General features: G+C 44.5%; 4 protein-coding genes across 9 annotated transcripts; 2 read left to right on the forward strand and 2 right to left on the reverse strand.

Moving 5' to 3' along the window:
• Window positions 1–1,192: 1,192 nt before the first annotated feature.
• LOC6616939 (nuclear protein localization protein 4 homolog) lies at window positions 1,193–14,906 on the reverse strand. Of its 2 annotated transcripts, none has more exons than XM_032721411.1 (8): window positions 14,812–14,906; window positions 13,380–13,613; window positions 13,160–13,317; window positions 12,570–13,098; window positions 12,310–12,508; window positions 12,087–12,247; window positions 1,669–2,084; window positions 1,193–1,596 (listed from the first exon to the last, which is right to left on the reverse strand). In XM_032721411.1, exons 1-8 carry the CDS (start codon window positions 14,827–14,829, stop codon window positions 1,437–1,439), a joined length of 1,875 nt encoding a protein of 624 aa, XP_032577302.1. In that variant the 5' UTR covers window positions 14,830–14,906; the 3' UTR covers window positions 1,193–1,436. The 2 variants fall into 2 exon arrangements, with proteins under 2 accessions (XP_032577302.1, XP_032577301.1); XM_032721410.1 differs by lacking the exon at window positions 14,812–14,906 and adding an exon at window positions 13,686–13,961.
• Window positions 3,793–4,732, forward strand: LOC6616940 (putative uncharacterized protein DDB_G0291608). Its single transcript, XM_002041234.2, has one exon. The coding sequence runs from the start codon at window positions 4,001–4,003 to the stop codon at window positions 4,487–4,489; it is 489 nt and encodes a 162-aa protein (XP_002041270.2). The 5' UTR covers window positions 3,793–4,000; the 3' UTR covers window positions 4,490–4,732.
• LOC6616941 lies at window positions 4,643–11,999 on the forward strand. 2 transcript variants are annotated; one of them, XM_002041235.2, is made up of 3 exons: window positions 4,643–4,728; window positions 8,594–10,110; window positions 10,175–10,300. In XM_002041235.2, exons 2-3 carry the CDS (start codon window positions 8,605–8,607, stop codon window positions 10,199–10,201), a joined length of 1,533 nt encoding a protein of 510 aa, XP_002041271.1. In that variant the 5' UTR covers window positions 4,643–4,728; window positions 8,594–8,604; the 3' UTR covers window positions 10,202–10,300. The 2 variants fall into 2 exon arrangements, with proteins under 2 accessions (XP_002041271.1, XP_032577300.1); XM_032721409.1 differs by having other exon boundaries at window positions 8,594–11,999.
• A 119-nt stretch (window positions 14,907–15,025) lies between the features above and the next one.
• Window positions 15,026–17,153, reverse strand: LOC6616943 (succinate-semialdehyde dehydrogenase [NADP(+)] GabD). Of its 4 annotated transcripts, none has more exons than XM_032721418.1 (3): window positions 16,995–17,153; window positions 16,601–16,905; window positions 15,026–16,390 (listed from the first exon to the last, which is right to left on the reverse strand). In XM_032721418.1, exons 2-3 carry the CDS (start codon window positions 16,892–16,894, stop codon window positions 15,155–15,157), a joined length of 1,530 nt encoding a protein of 509 aa, XP_032577309.1. In that variant the 5' UTR covers window positions 16,895–16,905; window positions 16,995–17,153; the 3' UTR covers window positions 15,026–15,154. The 4 variants fall into 4 exon arrangements, with proteins under 4 accessions (XP_032577309.1, XP_032577308.1, XP_002041273.1 ...); XM_032721417.1 differs by having other exon boundaries at window positions 16,601–16,924; XM_002041237.2 differs by having other exon boundaries at window positions 16,984–17,153.
• Between the last annotated feature and the right edge of the window lie 3,126 nt (window positions 17,154–20,279).

The following is a 20,279-nucleotide window of genomic DNA, read 5'->3' on the forward strand; positions in this document are numbered from 1 at the left end:
AAATTGAAAGAATAATCTAAATATAGAATGTCATACCTCGTCGGACTCGTAATAAAATTCCCCATCGGATGGCATTCACGGATAGAAATGTTAAATTTTTGCCGTTTTTCGCAAAAAATCATGATGTTACCCCTTACCAAAATTGCAAAATTCGCCAAAAAATTTATAGGTTCAAATCAGCAGGAAAGTGACAGGATTTGTTAGTTGGTATCATTAGCTGCATAAAAAGGTAATTTTTATGGCATTGTGTCGCGATTCAAGAAAGTTATGATGAAAATAAGTATTTCAGCCAATTCTCAATTTTCTGCTTAAAAACAATCAGTTTTTTGTTCACAAAAATTGAATAAATAATCTAAATGTAGAATGTCATACCTCGTCGGACTCGTAATAAAATTCCCCATCGGATGGCATTCACGGATAGAAATGTTAAATTTTTGCCGTTTTTCGCAAAAAATCATGATGTTACCCCCTTACCAAAATTGCAAAATTCGACAAAAAATTTAAAAGTTCAAATCAGCAGGAAAGTTGCAGAATTTGTTAGTTGGTATCATTAGCTGCATAAAAAGGTAATTTTTATGGCATTGTGTCGCGATTCAAGAAAGTTATGATGAAAACCCCTCCGAAAAATAAGTATTTCAGACAATTCTCAATTTTCTGCTTAAAAACAATCAGTTTTTTGTTCACAAAAATTGAATAAATAATCTAAATGTAGAATGTCATACCTCGTCGGACTCGTAATAAAATTCCCCATCGGATGGCATTCACGGATAGAAATGTTAAATTTTTGCCGTTTTTCGCAAAAAATCATGATGTTACCCCCTTACCAAAATTGCAAAATTCGACAAAAAATTTAAAAGTTCAAATCAGCAGGAAAGTGGCAGAATTTGTTACTTGGTATCATTAGCTGCATAAATAGCTAATTTTTATGGAATTGTGTCGAGATTCAAGAAAGTTATGATGAAAACCCCTCCGAAAAATACGCATTTGATAAAATTCCGATATTCTGCACATAATAATAATTTACTTTTTCCCAGGGGATGTGATGCCATTATGGAAGCTTTGCGTTCATTTGACCCAACGACGCACCGACTTTTATGCAACAAATTCTTTACCAAGCCAACAGAGACAACAAATCATACAATTGAAATCATAGAAACATGTGCACAACAATTGAAATTTATTTAAAAATAAATTAAATTTTCCTTCCATCATTTCGTTTTATTTTATAAAATTCTTACACAAGGATTACATATAGAGAATGCGCGACATTCGCACGAACCGCCTCTAAGTGTGCATGTGTACGTGTGTTCGCAGGACACCCAAGTTTTCCAGTCGCTGCTATAAGTAAGTATGATTGAATCTTTAGTTTGTTTTACACCGGAATTTTGAATGGTTCATCTAGGCTGCAAATTGTGGAATTTTCGTGTCTGGGATTCTTATCTAGGTAGCGAGCAGATCTCGCAGGACGTTAGGTCGCCGCGGTTGATGAAGGTGCAGTGGTTGCACGTCCAGGTGTTGGCGTCCAGGTCCATTGCCTCCGATCCAGAAGCTCCGGCACTGGCCGAAGCTCCGCCACTGGGATAGCTGGTGGTTCCACTGTAATGGAATAATCAGCAATTAGAAACATTTCACGGTAAGATGAAGTTTTGGGTTAGGAAGATCACTCACCCACTGCCGCCGGAACTGGCCTGGATAAGCGACTCGAGCAGCTTCCACACATCCACATCCTTGAACTGGGCGGCCTGGTTGGGGTTCTTGGTGCGCACCGCCTCTAGCAGCGGACCCATGTGCTGTCGCAGCGGCAGCATGTCCATCTTGTACAGGTAGACCAGCAGGTGGAAGTCGGAGATGGCCTCCAGGAACTCCTCCTCGCCCCAGGCGGACAGATAGCAGCTGAGTGCATTGAAGTCCTGCAGGTGGCCATCGATGTAACGGTTCTCGATAGGGAATGGCTGGCGCTTGTCGTACTCGGTGAAGGTGTAAATGGGTTGCAGCGGCGTGGATGCGGGCACGTCCACCAGCAAATACTCCACGGGCAGGGGGCGAGCCAGCCGCTGCACCTCGTTGCCGTACTGATCCTTCTCCTGGAGGGGGCGAGAAATCAAGAGGGAACGGCGGGTTATAAGTGGTTTTACCAAGATTAGCACAGTCAGACTTGGCCCAGTGACCTACATTAGATGTGGGCCACAAAGCAAGGCAAAAAACGCTTGCTGACGTCTGATTTGCTCTTTGCTCCTTTTACCCCACATTCTGTTCTATTTCTCTCCCTCTCTCTCTCTGTATAAAAGCTCGTTGGCGAGCAACCTGTTAGCTCGGCAATGACCTTGCCCACAACCATCAAGGCCGGCGGCACGGTGCTCGTCTTTGGTCTTGGACGCAGGGTAGAGGGTCGCCAGATGAGACGGCATGGCTTTCGCTGAGCCAGCAAAGCCACTGCATCCCTGAAACTATGCTGATAAAATGGAAACTCGTTCCGGGATTCCCCTGACTTCTGAAAGGTCACAGGTCTATATAGTTTATGCTAGTTAGTTATGAGAGTTTATTTCGATTTTAATTGGCAACCGCATGTCGAATTCAACAAAATGCATGAGTGATTATCTCTACGCATTTGCAGTCTATTTTTGGATGATGAAGGAATTCTTTAGTAGCAAGCAATGATGATGAAATCGAAAAAAGGCCTCCGGATTTTGAGGTTGAGGCGCGGGACGTGCCACGCCCCATTGCCTTTATAGCTTTAGTTCCGCGACAAACGCAATTAAGCTGGCTGACTATGCATGTCGTGGGATGGCGAATAGGGGAGAACGGGGGCGTTTCACGCGTAGAGGCGTCATCATGACAACAATTCATTCCCACTCAGCAGCAGTGCATCCAATTGGAATGACATTCCTCACACATCCTGAACATGCATAAGTTAATTAGCTCCGGTATCCAGAAAGCGCACACCTATCGCAGTTTGCAAGTGGTGCTGTAGCAGAAACTGGACAAACAAAATCAATGGACGCACATAATAGAGGTTGAGCAGGAAGTTGGACGAGGTCCTTCTGCTGCTTTAACGATGTTAAACTTTCAGAGCCACTCAAAATGTGTTGCATTACGAATTTCCGCTTCCGTTTGCGTCAGCGGTGGCAAATTAAGTTTGCAGCTAAAGTTGGGTTACAGCCAAGTGCCTCTTCCGACAAAATGCTGCAGTGGCATGCTTGTCAATCTTTTGCCAATTAACATCCCGAAGGCAGGACAATTGAATGTGGGTTGAAATCTGATTGGTTTTTTGAGACAATGCCAAATTACTCGACCTGCAAGCCAAAGCCACTGGAGTGTGCCATCAGATTGTTTGCAGGATGTCATACGAACAATTACAAAATAATTGATCACATAGAATCTATTGTGCGAAGGGATAACAAAAGGCACACACGACATGTGTACTTTAAACTGCACTCAATATGTGGAAATTTAATTAAAATGCCCGTAAAATATATAAAACAATATCGCAAGCTAAGTGCGATATTATTACTAAGATAAGACTTTAATTGTCTTGTCCAAATATAATACCACATGTAGTATATAGGTCACTTTTCCATTTATAAGCTTGTATAACAATGTTGGAGTAGTGAGAAGTAATAGAGTATGGTATGCAAAAATATTTGCATGCCCTGTGGAGCAGGAAAAGACACCTAAACGAGAGGAAAAACAGCTTGACATTGACATTGGAAGGAGCCAAAAAGAGAGAGAACCGCAGCCAGGACATCGAGAGCTTTCAAGCTCTCTCCCAGCGGTATAAAAGCCACCTCCTGGCGAGTCGAGGCTGCATTTGCCAACAAATCGCGAAAGGGGCAGGACGAGCCCAACAAAGAGTAGCGGTGATAGTCGAACGGCACGCGTTTCATCCTCGGTTATTTGTGTTCCGAATATACCCATGTAGTTTTTCCTATGTTGGCTAACATGCCTGGCCTGAAGGAGCAGCCCCATCCGATGCGTAGACACATTAGACAGCATTCACACCATGTTCTGGACGGCGGTAGCCTCCTCCACACTCTCGTCCAACAGTGCCGAGAGCTCGGCGGGATTGGCCAGTGCGGCGCCCAGTTACCAGCAGCAGCACACGAAGCCATCGCCGCTGAGAGCCTCCGCCAGCAGTTGGCAGCTTAGTAATGCAGCATTCAAGTCGCGCCTGCAACAGCAACAGCTACTGCAGCAGCACCAGCAACAGATACAGCAGCAGCAGCACGGGGAGCAGCAACAGGAGCAGCAGCAGCAACAGGAGCAGCAGCAGCAACAGGAGCAGCAGCAGCAACTGCAGCAGCAGCAGCAACTGCAGCAGCAGCAGCACGAGGACGCAGCCCAACAGGAAGTGCAACCGAATAGGGAGGAAAGACGGTCGGTGGGGCAAAAGACCAAACTTCAGACAGCAAATATCAAAAAGAAAATCAGTCCCAAGAGTGAGAGTAAAATATTCAAAGCTTTCACCTCCTGCAAGTGCACCCAAAAGTAGGAGTAACATCACGTGCCAGTGTACAAATGACTCAACAATAACAACCGAACCACAATTCGAAACTGATATGAAATATTTTTTGATACATTTTCAAGGTAGAAACATTGAATGATTAATGAAAATACAAACCAAAGGCACTACAATAACGTTCAAGTTCCTGTGCATTTTTAAGTGAAACAAAGTAACATTAAATCCATGTAATGTGCGCAAGTTTGAAGGAATAAAACATAATTCTCATGGTAAGATTTGCATATTTTGGGTCTGAAATTTATTCTCAAAGCAAATATATTCATCACTCGCTTGTAAAAAATGGCTCCCAAGTTGCCTTTCACTACTCACAGACCTCTGCGGTTTTCCTTAATCCGCAGATTCATTATCATATCTCAACGGAAGCAGTCCTTCAGTCTCACATATTTGTCAGATACTCGCCACATTTCATTTCGCATCCATCAAAGTTTTGCTTTGATTAGCACATGATTTGAAAAGCTGAAGGTTAATTTGCATGATTGAAGTCGGCCAGAAAAGCTTTTTGGCCGGCGGGGCAAAGGCCATCAATCAAAAAAGGACGATTTCCGCCCAAAATATGTTAATTATTTGTCAACTTCATGCGCAACCCTCGTATGTAATATGTATGGAAACTTAATGTTTCGCTATCCAAAGATGAGATAGCTACTAACTTTCTATACCTTCCTTTCCACTTTAAACGAACTTCCGGAAACCAATTTGCTTGCTCTGTTGATTATCGCATTCTTTAGTTTTTCTACAACTTTTGCTGTTAACATCATTATAATTGGTTTCTTTGAAATGTGTTGCGAGATAAGTAACTCAACCCCCTTAAAGTTAAAATGCATTAGGAATTGATAAGAAGATGAAGAAAGTGAAAAGTTGGCATTGAATCGATGGGAAACGATTTCGAGGCAAGACTGTCATTTAAATAGAGTCCAGTAATCGCACAGCCCCTTATTGCCACTTGCCCGCAAAATATGAATTGCACACTTTACCATATGGCTGGGAAATTCTCAGCACGTTTGCACCGCCATTAAAGTGGAGAAACCAATTATCGTCCAGGCCCTAGTCCGCTCATGGCAATTAGCAAAGGGGAATTTGCGGTTTAGTCCGTCCAGGAATAGGAGCTCGTCCTCCATTCTCCTCCTCCTGCCATATCCTGCCTCCCGCCTGCACATCGAAGGTGACACACAGGCACGCAATAAATTTTTATTGCCCGGCATAAAAGCGAAAAGCCAGCACAATGTCCAATGTCCAATGGGCCAGACCAACGCCCAGCGGCACTGACAATGAGCCCAAGGAGAAGGAAGTGGGCCAAACGGAGGCGAACCAGGCCGCAAATTGCTTATCGATTCGCAGATTTGCCTTCGCCGCTTTTTATGATTTTAAGCCGAATATACTTGGCCCGAATTCGCTGACGCAGTTGTGGAAATTGATTAAACGAACAGACATAGGGGCATGGAAAATTCTCACTTGTTCAGTGCGTTTTGCACATATGATTCGTTGCAAATGATTTTCCCGGAATACCATCAAAGGCCCAAACTTTGACTAAGAAACATTTTTCCATTTAACCTGTTCAATGGCACTCCGCCAGTTGTTTAAACTCGCCGAGAATTCATTAACCCAACCGTAGTTGTATTAAACATCAACCAGGTGCTTTATCTGCCGTGGAAAAGTTTTAATTTCGTTGGGGAATTGCATGTGTTAAGCGAGAGGCTTCAACAAGTGGCAAACATAAGTGAATTCCCACGTATGTACATACATATGTACATATGTACATATTTCATCTCAGACAAATGGCGATTTCGGAAAAATCCCCAAGGCAAAACCCGACACACATCGAATTGTTCAAGAGGCCTCTTTAAAAATGTATGCGATCACAGGCTGGCAATTTTAATAAATAAATCGGATTTGTTTCAAAGCTAAAGAGATAACAAACATCACAAGTTGTATAAATAACTTTTCTAAGCCCCTGTATAAATTTTGAGTATTTATAACCAATATAATTGCACTTAATCAACAATTTAGTCCAATTTTCCACCATTGACCCTTGATAGTTGTTAAAAGGTTTGTGCAAAACTTATCCAATTAAGCCAGGCTTACACAAACGAAGAAAAGAATAAAGGGACAATTGCAGCGGTTGCTGACTTTAGCAAATAGAATTCAGGAGCAACATTTGTCAGCCGCACGCATTTGTCCCTAATTAGTTCATTCAAGGTGTCAACTGCGGGTTGATGGGTGTAAACGTGTCTAAATGTGAGCTAAGCCTGAATAATACTGACGGACGTGAGACGGGGTTAATTTATTGCGGACTTGGTGCCAACTGAAATCTGTCATTGTCTTCCACTGGCTCCCAGTGGCTCTACTTTCCCCTACTTTCCCCTACTTGCGACATCAACAATTCACATGAATACAGTGCGAACCATTTTTACGCCAAATTGACAACTTAATTTCCCGTCTAGTAAACAATTACCGAAACGAATTCGCGCTCATTTTGTGCATTTTTATTCTAAACACAGCACTCCAGCAAGACATAAATATGAATTTGTGCGTCAGCCTGCCAATTTCATTTTTCCTGTTCAAAATTCGCTTCGCTGGCGGAAAGTGCGAAAAAAAGGCAGACGACCCCAAAAAGTAGGCAATGTTTTATTTGTGAATGCATAAGGTAGTTCCTGCTGTAATTGCTGGGGCAGGCAGCTCAAGGAATTTGCATAATTTTGAGAGAAAGGGGGAAAGTAAATGGCAGGCGAATGTGAAAGTGGAAGACAAACATACAACCAAGAGTGAATAATAAACAGAAACCAAAATAAGCGTAAGGAATGCCAGAAACGTGTTCCTCGCCGTCCAATGGCATGTAATGAACTAGAACTCCAGATGGACAAGGAAACCTAAGCGTTTGAAGCCTTCACCTTGGGCAGGTGTATTCTAACACAATGAGGGAAAATGAGGACAAAAGATAGCACGGAAGGTCACTTCGGAACTCATTTTTCAACAATGTTTGCCAGTTGGTTATTGTTTGTTTTGTAAGCCGGACAAATTGCACAGAAAATGGGGCTTTAATTTAACGTGTGATTTGACATTTTGTACTCAGTCCATATTAATAGGCTCACATTTTTCATAAAATATAATATATTTCACACACTTCTTACATATGCTTATTTAAGTGCAGATCTGTTTCTAACGATTAATAAGCAGACTAAATAAAGTTCCCTTACTGACCCAATAAAACCAGTCATTTGTACAAAATCTGACTAAGCAGCAGTCGCAATTACCGCTATGGAATATTAATTAATTTGTTTAGCCCCAGTTCAAGCCAACATATTCAACATAAATAGAGCAAAGTTTTGGCTTTTGGTCAACACTTTGTCCGAATGCGATGCCATTTCCTCTGGCAACTGGCCAGAGTTTTGTGTGTTGCCAAGGCCAAATTGATGTGACCCCCGAACCGCTTGTTACTTATTAAATTGGGGCTTCTACTGTTGGAAGTCCCACGCCAAACAAAGTTTGATTACACAGCTTAGAACAAAGTCCCAATAGCTGCCACACGGCAAAAACTTTCTCAAGGGGTCGCACAAAGAATTAGGCCCCAGTCTTACTACCAACTTTGATTTCTTATTTTTTTTTTGTTCGGAAGGTTAAGCGAAAGGTTAATCACAATCAGCAAAGTATAAACAATTTGAAAATTTACAAAGTTTTTTTGCGGATTAAAAATCAAGAGTCAAAGTAGGAAATTCCGAAAGAAAATGTGACTCAATGATGAGACATACAAATCAACTTTTAACGAGTGTATGTAGGTGAAAAGGGCTTCTTTATTTATTTGACAAAACAGGAACTTTTCAATTACGTTTAGTTTGCGTATTTATTTATGGCGCTCAAGATGCTCAAGTTAAGTGCAAACAAAGTTGAAGACATCTGTTGGCGATTTGTGCAAGACCTCAAATTAAACTGGAATTGCTTATGGTTGCCTAATTTGTAGCTTTATAGATTTAACAGATTTTCCGTTTTCAAAATGTTCAACAAAACTTGATCAGAGTACGTCGGCCTAATAAGTTTGTAAATTTCACCTACGTATTTTTGTTTAAATTTTATACTTTTTAGTACTGACAAAAATGGAGTCCATCCAGGTGCCAAAAGAGCTGAAATCGCTGCTGAGCTGCGGTCAATGCCATCGCCCGTACGATCTGGCCACCGGTCTTCTGCCCCAGGAGCTCGTCTGCCAGCACAGCTTCTGCAAGAAGTGCGTGCAGAGAAACACCGACCACAGCTCGTCCGAGTGTATCTGCAATTTGTGCGGATATCGCACGCAGCTGCATGGCCAGCAGCTACCGCAATCCATGGCCATCATGTATCTGCTACGTGAGTTGCCAGCTTTGATTCTGGGCAGGGCCATGTTGGATTTCTCGTACAAAAAGAGCAGCACTATAGAAATTTCTAGTGAAGAAGCACCCAGCAGCCCGTCGAAAAACTGGGTGGAAGACATCAACGTGGAGAGCTTTCTGGCCACCAGTATGGAGCACTGTTTCATCCATGCCATGCCGAACTCTACGTGGTGTCACACTTGCCAGCGTCTGCTGTGCCGCGCCTGCTCGGATGTCCCATTGCATCAGGACCACATCCTGGTGCGCCAGGTTGATTACCATGACCTTATCCGCCAACTGCTCAATTTCGAAATGGAGAAGATCAAGAGAACGGCTGTCCATGCCAAAGAGTTGGCCACCCGCGAAATGGATCTACTACTCGATCTGTGCGAAGCGTGCCACCGCGTTCAGTTGCATGTGAAGCGTGAGATGCTGGACCACCACCCTAGCATGGTAGCGTCCTCGATTATGGGTTGGCATCGACTAGCTGAGCGGGATCTGCATCGAGCCGGTAGACTTACTGGAACAAAAATGATGCAGGTGCTCGCCCACTTGACCTCACAGCGGCACAGATACGAGGGCCAATTGGACCAAGTGCACTTTCAGTGTCGAATGCAAGCCGCAATCCAAGAGAACGGGATGCAGGTTCTGGACTTTGAGACTCTGAATAACAGAATCGCATGGCTACGCAGTAATCGTCATCCCGGTGCTATTCCCGCCAATGTGGAGCCACCGCAGGCGCTCATCCTCACCAACTACTGTGTGTACGCCTACTGGTGCGAGATGCAGCGCGAAATGATTACTCCAAGCCTTAGGAATCTGAGACCGAATCCAGAATTACTGCCGCAACCCCGACGAGCTGTGGTGCCTCCGCATTTCAATAATAGCTTGCGGGAGGTGGAGGTTCTGGATTATGTGCAGCAGATCGAAAACCAGCAGTTTCGAACGCTCACTTCTTCCTCACAACTTCCGTATGATGGTTCACACGAATCCTCCTCGTCGCCGAACAGCAGCAGCAGTAGAAACAGCCAAAGCAATTATTTTGCTCTGGACATGGAATATGGACTTCGAAATTTGGTGCGCCAGTTGCAACAGCAGCCGCAGCAAGTGCAACAGGAACAGCAGCAGCAGCAAGTGCACCAGCTGACCCACCTAATTCACCAGCCAGATGCGATCCTCGCCAACTCGGTGGAGCCGCAGCTAATGGGTCAACAAATCCAGGATCATTATCAGCAGGATGGCGGTACTAGTTCATCGGTAAGCATTGTGCGCCAGCCCATCGTTCACTGTTACCCCATCTACTTTCTGGACATGGAAATAGCAGGAGAACTGGCCGGGCGGGTCCTAATCGAGGTGCGATCTGATGCTGCTCCCCGAATGGCGGACAACTTTGGGGCGCTGGTGCGGCACGAACGGGGCTACGGCTATCGGGGCTGCACCGTATTTCAGGCCTGGGGAGGCGAGAGCATCATCACCGGCGACTTTGAGTCGCAGAACGGACGCGGGGGGCACTCGGCCTTTGAGAGCAGATACTTTTTGCCAGACGAAACGGGATTGCCGGCACATCGGGGAACGGTTGGTATGCGCAGGGGACAGCGGCGACAGGACAGGAGTGGATTTGTGGGCAGCCAATTCCGGCTGGTGCTCAACGAGATGCGATCCTTCACCGCCATTTTTGGATTCATTGTCCAGGGCATTGAGCTGGTGGACCGAATTGCGGCCAGTGGCAATGCTTTGGGTCGCCCGGCCCTTAGGAGCATCATCCGGAATTGTGGGGAGTACCATTTAAGCCGATAATAAGTCCGACTGATCCATTAGCTAATCCTACTTATCGAACAGCATCAAACTGAAAGCTCACACACTTTGAATATACAACTCCACCAAATATCTATTTTATTCTTGGAATGCAAATCTTGGTATGAATTTTGTAAAAATAAACGCACTACTTGAAACGATAAATGTAAGAAAGTTGAAAGTCGACATTTTTAGCAACGCATACAATTGAGGTCAGCAACAGAAGACAATTTTTTTAACACAGAAGGAAAGAATTTTTATAAACAATTTACAACTCAAAGAAACGTTTTGTATGCTATTTTAAATAAAAAAAGACTATCAATGATCTATAAACATTTCAGATTCATGGACAAGGTGGAAATTGTAACAGACCTTGAGTATTTAAATAAGTTTAGCCTAAGGAAAACGGCACTAAATGTGCGTTGAAGCGCTACGACGATACCTGGACATAGTAAATTAGTTACAATAAAAACTTAAAATTTTAAACCACGAGTAAGGTGAAATCCAAATGACATGTAATTAAGGTCAATTCAGTTAATAATTAATACGAAATAAACCTATTAGCAATAAGTAAATAAACGAGATAGTTTTCGGTGTCTAAATATGCATTTGATGTGATCATAACTAAGGCTATGTTTGTGATGGATGAAAAATTGAACGCCAAGAATAGCCATCCATAAAAATAAGGGAATCAAGTAATAATATGACCTTAGCGATGTAAAGGAAGGCAAAGAATCTTTTAAGGAACAAATCGAACTCAATTTTACGAAATTTGTACACTAAACTATTGGAAATGGCCACATTATAGTTTAAATTATGCTAAGTAATCAATATAAACGTATAACTTCAATCGAAAAGTAAAAACTCAAATCGAAATCTTATATTTTCCAAAAATAATAAAAACTCGTATCACAATTAAGCATTAGATAGAACGAAAGAGTTTGGCAAAAAATAAATAAATAAGGGGAATAACTGAAAAATTGTGATTGGCTGGCAGTTGCTCAGAAAGTTGATACTTCAACAATTGAATAACAACATCGTTTATGAATGTCCTAGGTATACGAAAAATAAAATGAAATTTTGAAGGAGAACCCAGAGCAATGATGAGAAGTACAAACCGAGAAGGATAAAGGAAAATAATAAAGTTGTTGCATAAATAAATCAAAGTAATTAAAGATAATGTAAGCCTCTAGATGTCAAATATTTGAATTGGCGTTGCTCTTGAAACCCAAATTTTCTTTGCATGTATCCTACAACTGAAAAACCAAATCCCATTCGAATTGATGTCTAAATATGGAAGTTGTCTGTGTAAATGTGTGAACGTAATTCAATAAAGGTTGCCCGATAACTGATTTTACTAGTATTTGGGGGACTCTTTCTCATCCTGCGAACTTCGAACTCTACAACTTGTTGAGGAAGGCGCCACATATGTAACTTACCTTATAGAAAACGTCTGGAACATACTGCTTGTCCGTGGATTCACGCACGTAGCCCAGCTCGGGCGCATCCTTAGTGGGTATCAGACAATTATCTCGCACCAGAGCCATGCACTGAGCCGAAACCGCATAGCCTTCCATGTGCACCTGTTTGGTTTTATCTCCTGAAATGTTCAAACATGATTTGGTACTAGTTTGTTAAACAGAATATAATCGTGAATCTTACCTGTTACACAAATGGTCACAAACTTTGAGCCGAAGACGCCATTGGAGGCATATTTACATGGATTTGGATGGCGATTCTGCAGCTCGCCGGCTGTGATGCACTCCTGGGCCGTAATAAAGTGCGACTCGATGCCACGGATCTGTTTGACAGTGCCGATACTCGCATCCTCCGTGATGAGATCAGTGAAAATCCAACCAATCTATAAATGGCACAGCAGTCAATACTAATGCAACACTACTCTTGTACTGTCTATAACTAACCTTCTTCAGTCCCAGCGCACTGGCCACAGCATCCACATCGTCGGCGAACTCATCCGGCTGTATGTTGATCGAATCCCTGGTAGACTCTTGTGGTGGCTCATAAATGGCAGCCACCTTGGCCCTGATGCCCAACGGAACATCAGTGTGCTGCTCGTACGTCCCATACAAATATCCCATGCGCTGGTGTCCTGTGGTGCGCCAGTAGTTGAGGAAGCGCTCCACGATCTTGGTGTTCTCGAACATGACGTTGTCCACGTGGCGATATGTCTGACGATTCAGCGTAATGGCCGACGGCTGGCACTTAGAGCAGATGCCCTTGGGCCATGGTGGATGCTCGCGACATCCCGGCTTGATGCGGCAGTTGATGTCGTCGAAGACAAAGTACTTGCCCTGATCCATGCCGGATGTCTGCTTGCGTATGTACGAGTGGAAGGACAAGTGCTTGATATTGTGCTCCTTCAGATAGGACTCATCATAGGGCTCCAGTGAGGAGCAGTGCACGCAACGTCCGTTGGCATTATGGTGGCACCTACAAAAAGGTATTGGTTGATCAGTTTAATTGTACACATTATATTGTAATCAAGGCCTACAGCTTGCTATCACGTTCGCGCTTAATGGTGCCATCAGCCTTGCTCAGAGCTTGGTCCACGTCATCTTCGACCACATTGAAGGATGGACGAGCGCTGTTTGGATTGCTTACGGTGCTAGTCTTGAACGGCTGACTGTCCAGGACAGTGGTGCTAGTGCGCTGAGAAGGGGTGAAAAATGCAGGTTAGTCCCGGATCGTTCTGTTCTATATGATCAACTTACGCGTGATGATGTGCCAGCCATCTGTTTTAAGTAGACCATGTCGCCATGCCTCAAGGAAGACCCCACCAGCTGGGAGCCACTTGCCTGCAGCTCTGTGAGAAAGTTGCGCTCCTTGAAGAGACCAAATCCATCCACCTTCAGGGCATTTTGAACGCTGTCGTACAGATGCTTCAGATTCGACTTGGGCGAGATCTCGATGCGCTTGATGCCCTCCGCCGACTGAACGCGAATTAGCTGGAATACACAAATGAATACCAGATTCTAATTAGTACTAGCACAGGTAAATTTGACAATTTCTGGTCCAACCGATTGTTTGCATAACACAAACAGACGATGGCGCACAAAGGCGTAGGCGAAATTGCGCTTCTTGTAGATGAATTGCTCGAGCAGCAGTGGTGCACAGGCCATTTTCTGGACTTTCTGGACGGGTCACTGGGTGGTGGGCGGTTGGGTGGGCGCTTGTGTGGGCGGTGGTGGGTGGTAGATTGGGTGAGGGGGGTTGTCAAGTGTAGCTATTAGCTACCAAAGCCTGTAGGGCTTTTTGCTTAGTGTTTCGAACTGTACGTCATGAAGGCGCGAACTTGACTGCGGAAATTTAGCTGGCATCGCAATTAAAAACAAATGCAATTCGTTGCCAAAATGAGTGCATAGTTAAAAAGAGAACCAATGCCTGTACGTATATGTAAATATTGATCTGTTAATGTATGAGATCTAAAAAAAAAAAAACAGTACTTTGAAAGACAAGAGCTGAATGCACTTTCAAAATAAAAAAAATAGATTAAATTTTTATTTAAAATTTAAAGTTGTGCTATTTACTGGTGTGTGCAGTTATCTTATTTTAAAAAACATAAATTTCAAAAATGAACTTTCCACATTAAACTTGTTGAGACATTTCTCTGAGTGTAGCACCCTTTTCAAACAGAAATTGCTTAATTAGCCAGACATGTCCTCAAATGCATTTCCCCAAGCGGATTGCAACCAACAATTGTTAATAATTTATTTGGTTTTTGGATCGGTTTTGGTCTCAAAACTCCCGCGCACTCCCCTTAGTCCACTTTCCGCCTAGACTGCACTCTTTCAGTGGAAAATCTACAAGTCATGGTATCAATTCAATTTCACCGCCAGCACTTTTGGCCGCGTTATGGGACTTGCAGTGGATGAGCACTTCCGGGAGTGCTTCCAAATGGCTGAATTTTGCATCATATGCTGCGCTTTTGCCGGCTGAAATGCACTTTAAATATATTTTCCGCACATTTTGGCAACAACAACAAACGCCAGTGAACTGGAAAACCGACATTGTTTGCCGGCTTTTTTAGTGGGTACATAGAGGGAAACACTTGACCACTTTCACTCCACACACTGCACCAACAAGTCAGTCGCTTAGTTTGCACCCTAAATGCACTTTTTAATTTTTTATCAACAATTTACTTACAATTTTGTCATTTGGCATTGTAATTTTGTCTCTGTCTCTGTCGCACAGCTGTGGGGATGGCGATAGTCTGCCTAGAGATGTAGAAAAATCGATTACTCCCGAATATCGATGTCTATATGATCGGTTTCCTGTCAATCTACGGCGATTGTTTAAAGGGGCCAATTAATCGAAAATTGACGCGGGCTATTTTAAAAAAGGGAAATTATCCATTAGCTTCAGGTAGACTTTGTGCACATTTATTAAAATAGCGGCGTGTTATTCTACTATTAGACAACAATAAACCAATCGCATTCTAGTGGAAGACAGCGTATGAAAGCAGTGGGAGGGACCCCTCCATCGGACTTCAGTCGTACTTGAGGTTGCCCATGCAAATGTACTTGATGTCCACATAGTCGTCGATGCCGTGTTTGGAACCCTCCCGCCCGACACCGGACTCCTTGACGCCACCAAACGGAGCCTCTGCTGCAGAGATGATGCCTTCGTTGACGCCGACCATGCCAACCTCCAGTCGCTTGGCCACCCGGAACACCTGCTGCAGATTCTCGCTGTAGAAGTAACCGGCCAAGCCTCTCCTGGTGTCGTTCGCCTTCTTCACCGCTTCATCTTCGTCTCGGAAGCGTATGATGGAGACCACTGGACCGAAGACCTCCTCCGAGTAGAGTTGCGCCGATGGCGGCACATCTGTGACAATTGTGGGTGCGTAGAAAAGGGATCCCTTGTCGGGCAACGGCTGTCCGCCTAGGATAATGTTCGCCTTCTTGCTCCTGGCGTCCTCCACAAAGCCACTGACTTTGTTGAACTGCATCTCGTTGATCAGTGGTCCGATTTGCACATCGCAGCCCTGACCATCTCCGATCTTCAAAGCCTCCACGCGTTTTTTCAGCTGTCCAACAAACTTATCGTAGACGCCATCCTGGACAAAGAATCTATTGGCGGAGACGCAGGTCTGTCCACAGTTCCTGAACTTCGAGGCCATGGCGCCATCCACTGCTTTTTCAATGTCCGCCGAATCGAAGACAATAAATGGAGCATTGCCGCCGAGTTCGAGACAAATCCTTTTGATGCCATCAGCAGAGTTCCGGAACAGCAGTTTGCCCACCTCAGTGGAGCCCGTAAAGGATATGCCCCTCACATCGGGACTCTTGCAGAAGAGATCGCCAATGGGAGCCGCTTTGTTTGTGGTGACCACATTTATCACACCCTTTGGAATGCCAGCATCCACTGCCAATTTGGCCACAGCCAGGGCGGTGAGAGGAGTGTCTTCTGAAGGCTTCACCACGACCGTACATCCTGCAGCCAGTGCTGCTCCTGCTTTCCTCGTAATCATGGCCATCGGGAAGTTCCAGGGCGTAATCAGCGCCGCCACTCCGATGGGCTGCTTCATCACAATGATCTCGCGATTGGGCGATGCACTGGGCACAATCTCGCCGTAGATGCGACGGGCCTCCTCCGCAAACCACTCGACGAAGGCGTTTCCGTAGGCCACCTCCCCCTTGGACTCGTTGATCGGCTTGCCCGACTCGGCCGTCATTATCTCGGCTATCTCCTGCGAATGCTGCTCGATCAGTTTGTGCCACTTCTGCAAGGCGAGATTAGATTAGATTCGCAAAGGTAAGTTGGAGACCAGAGGAAGAAACTATGACAATGACCTACAGTCGAACTTTCCAACTCCAAGTCAGTTACTTTTAAAAAACTTGAGATTTTTGGGACTCTATAGTCCATCATATTATATGTATGATGGTGTTTTTCTTTATCAGGGGTGCTGATTAGAAGTGATCCCGGCACTCACCTTAAGCAGGTTGGACCGATCCTTGGCGGTCAGGGATCGCCACTCCTTGGACTCGTACGCCTGCTTGGCGGCGTCTATGGCCTTCTGGGCATCCGCCACCGTCATGTTGGGCACCTTGCCGATGACAGCACCATTGGCAGGATTCCGCACCTCGAAGGTCGCCTTTGCATTGCTGGAATCCACCCAGGCGCCATCCACCAGGGCCTTATCCTGCACCAGTGCCGAGAATCCTCGCATCCTGCAGAGGCTTAGGCTGCTTCCTGTTCGTGCGACTCCGCTGAGCTGTCGCCACATTCTGCCGGCAGCTAGAAATAAACAAATGAACTGCAATTAACAATTGGCTACTAATCGATTAACCGGTATGTGTTCGCTCGCTTCATCACCTTTTTATCACCTGTGGGGGGTTTGGCGCGCTTATCTTATCTGCGACGTTATCAGGAAGACTCTCTGCTGTCCACAGCTGCAGATCTAGCTTCTATTGGGCGCTTTGATTGGATTTAATTGATTTTAATTTTTTACGCTCCGAACCAGCAGAGCCTTAGAAGCTGCCAACTCGTTTTTATACTATCAACGGCAGCTGTTCGCGAACTGAGGAGTTGCCAACTGGCAGCCACAAGTGAACCGCGAAAAATGTACCATTTGAAAAAAAAAACTGCCAGGTAACATTTGCTTGTTAATTTGCTCGCAACGGATATTAAAAACATATCTTCAGCTTTTAAAAAATGCAATAATTAATAGACGGACATCATCCATAACTCAAATAATAAGAATCTATATATCTATACATATTTGCCACAATAATTTCCCCTACTGTTATCGATATGACTTCGATCTATCGATCTTCAGTTACGCAGCAATCTGCTTCTGTCAGGCGACTGGGCGGCAGCCGTTTGACTTTCAAAAAGAAAAAGGAAACGACAACAAAAAGAAAGTCGATTCGAAGTAAACTTCCTGATTCCCATTTTTAGTCGTTACTGTTCAGCGATTTTAAGGCAGCGCCACTTGTCCCAGCAATCTCCGGACAATCGGTGCCTTTCGCTCGATCTGCCCGATCTTTTTTGCATGCGCCGCCAACGTGGAGCACTGTGCTCCATTTATTATGACTTTGTAGCCAGGCATCACGACCATAGATTTCACATATGCCGGCAGCGGTTCTGTCAGAAGGTGGGTCTCCTAGCCCATCCGAAGCACATAGAAAAATGTGTGTACTTAGGGCTTAAATTTGTAAGAATTCGACCGATATTCAGCCAACTTATCAGTTGTCCTTAGCCATATTTTCCATTAAGTTTTAAGAATAAGCCAGAAAATGTTTTGTACAAATCTTATATTATTAACAACTTTCTATATTTTACTTCAAATAGAATTTAAGCTCCATGCATCTCATTCTTAATACTCTTTTTGCTAAGTGCCATTTAGCATTAGACAGCGGCAGGTTCTGCCTACTGGGCTACTGGTCATGCAGCTTCCTCCTCCGGCGCCTCACCTGGTTGGGGCTTCCCTTCGCCCACGAGCCCGCAATCTGTGTTGCAAATTTTGTCAATAAATTTTGGCTAAGAATGCCAAAACAGGCGGTCGCCACACGGACATCATAACTGTTAAGATAAGATTGCCTAGATGGCGATCGCATCCACGGACCAGAACTGGAACTGCGGAATGAATTCAATTAGTTGTGATTTAAAACTAATTGAAAATGCGTCTAGCTCGGAAGCAATCGTGAATGCTGCCGGCTCCTGTCGATAGGTGTTTAAGTTATTTGTCTTAAGTGCTGCCGGGAGGTGTGTTTCCATGTCCCATTCCAGACTGATCGAGATCAGGATGCACAGCAAGAAATCACTAAATCTGATACTTGAATGAAAATACCCTGTATACCTAGTTAGCATAGTATAACATACTATTAGAATCCTTAAGAAGAGTTCTTCTGTCTTCTAACCTTCCCATCTTCTATGGTTTAAGAAGATATATATGCGTATTTGAAGAAGTTAATGCTGCTTATTTGGTGAACATTTTGTCAGTGTTACCTTTTCAGCGAAGGCTCATCAGGAACCCATCTAATGAAGCAGTCAGTCAGTCAGTTCGTTGGCACTCGAAACCAATCTAATGTCTACTTAACTGCACAATTTTGACAGTTTTAATGCGCTGCCATGGCCGGCGAATTTATGGGGCCCCTGGTTTTTATAGAATGCAAACAATTGACAGCCCAGAAATAGGCAGCCGTGTGCCTTTTGTGACGGCTAATTGTAATACGAAATCATAACACGCCATAAAAACGACACAAAGCTGAAAAGATGGGATCGTATCGCATAGTATAGTATAGGATCTTGGTCTTGGGACCGGTTCTTCTGTGCTGTTTTCTATGTCTTTCGAGGCGGAGGCCCTGTGGAAGCCCAAGACGCCGCCCTGGCAGCTGGTCAATGGGAACAATGATGTGGCATTGGCCCTCTCTTTCGTTGCAAAGATGCCCCGTCTCTTTCCATTTCGGTAGGATTCCAGTACACTCTCTAACGCGAGGCAGTCGAGCCATAAATCATGTTTGGAAACACGTTCCTTAACGCGAGAATAAGAATAAAACATCTGTTGTTCGGTTGCTGTCGGTTTGGGATCTGATCTGGTTGCCTGGCAGCTTTCTTGCGAGGACAAAGGACTAGCAAGCTTAGGGCGCAAACTGGTTGCCAATTGTCCTGGCAATGTGGCAAGATGGCACGAAAACAAAACAGCCGCCGAACAGATAAGTGTCGTGATCGACTCACGCAACAGCAGCAGCTGCTCCTCGGAATCAGCCATCCGAGTATGGGTTACAAATTAACCCATTGAGGACACGGAGGGCGGGTAATATAGTTCCCAAACCAATAGCCAATATGCCATTAAGTTCTATATGATGACTAAATAGCATTGCTTCTATATGAATAAATCATTAGTATCATATATTTATTTGCCTAGGGGTTGTCAATATATTAGGGGGAAAAGCTTAAGCTTTTATAGGGTTAATCTTCGAAAATGGCCGCAGCTTGCAGGATAACAGCTTTCCACATATATGTGGGCTCTGTCGCTCCTGTTTCGTCTCCCTCTGGCCGGTTCGGATTCGGATCCTGGTGGAGATCCTGCTGACTCACCTTGGCACGTGTGCTTAACGATCGCATCTGCAGCTGCTGGCAAGTCAAGTCGCAGGAATATCGAAGAAGGACGCGGATGGAGACGGAGCTGAAGACGAGGACGAGGTCGGAGCAGCTGCCAGGAGTCCTTAATTTCGAATGTCCCATCCCGAACCTGATCGAGGCGTCCTGAATGCGTCAGCAGATTAGCTCTGTCCGGGTGGAAGCAACACGTGTGCGCTTGGGATTGCGATCCCGGCGCAGGATACCCTATCCATTCCCCTATGACGAGCCTATTTCTTCTTTTTTGTGTGTATAGAAGGTCCCCGCAGCCTGGCTTAATTATTGTTTACCTTCGCATCAAGGTTACGGCATTATGATTATGCCCTACTTGATTATTATTTCATAATTCCGCCGCCCTTTGTGTACCTCTCCACTTTCCCCGGCGTGTCCTGGCATGCACTGGAACTCGATCTCGTTGTCCTTGGGCCGCACAAAACGATCCCTTATCCGTATCCATTGTTGTCCTTCGATGTACGAAAATACGCCTCGCCAACCCCAAAGAATTCACACAAGCGATCACCCGAATA

Source organism: Drosophila sechellia, chromosome 3R (genome assembly GCF_004382195.2).
Source record: "Drosophila sechellia strain sech25 chromosome 3R, ASM438219v1, whole genome shotgun sequence".
In the NCBI taxonomy this organism is placed as follows: Eukaryota; Metazoa; Arthropoda; class Insecta; order Diptera; family Drosophilidae; genus Drosophila; species Drosophila sechellia.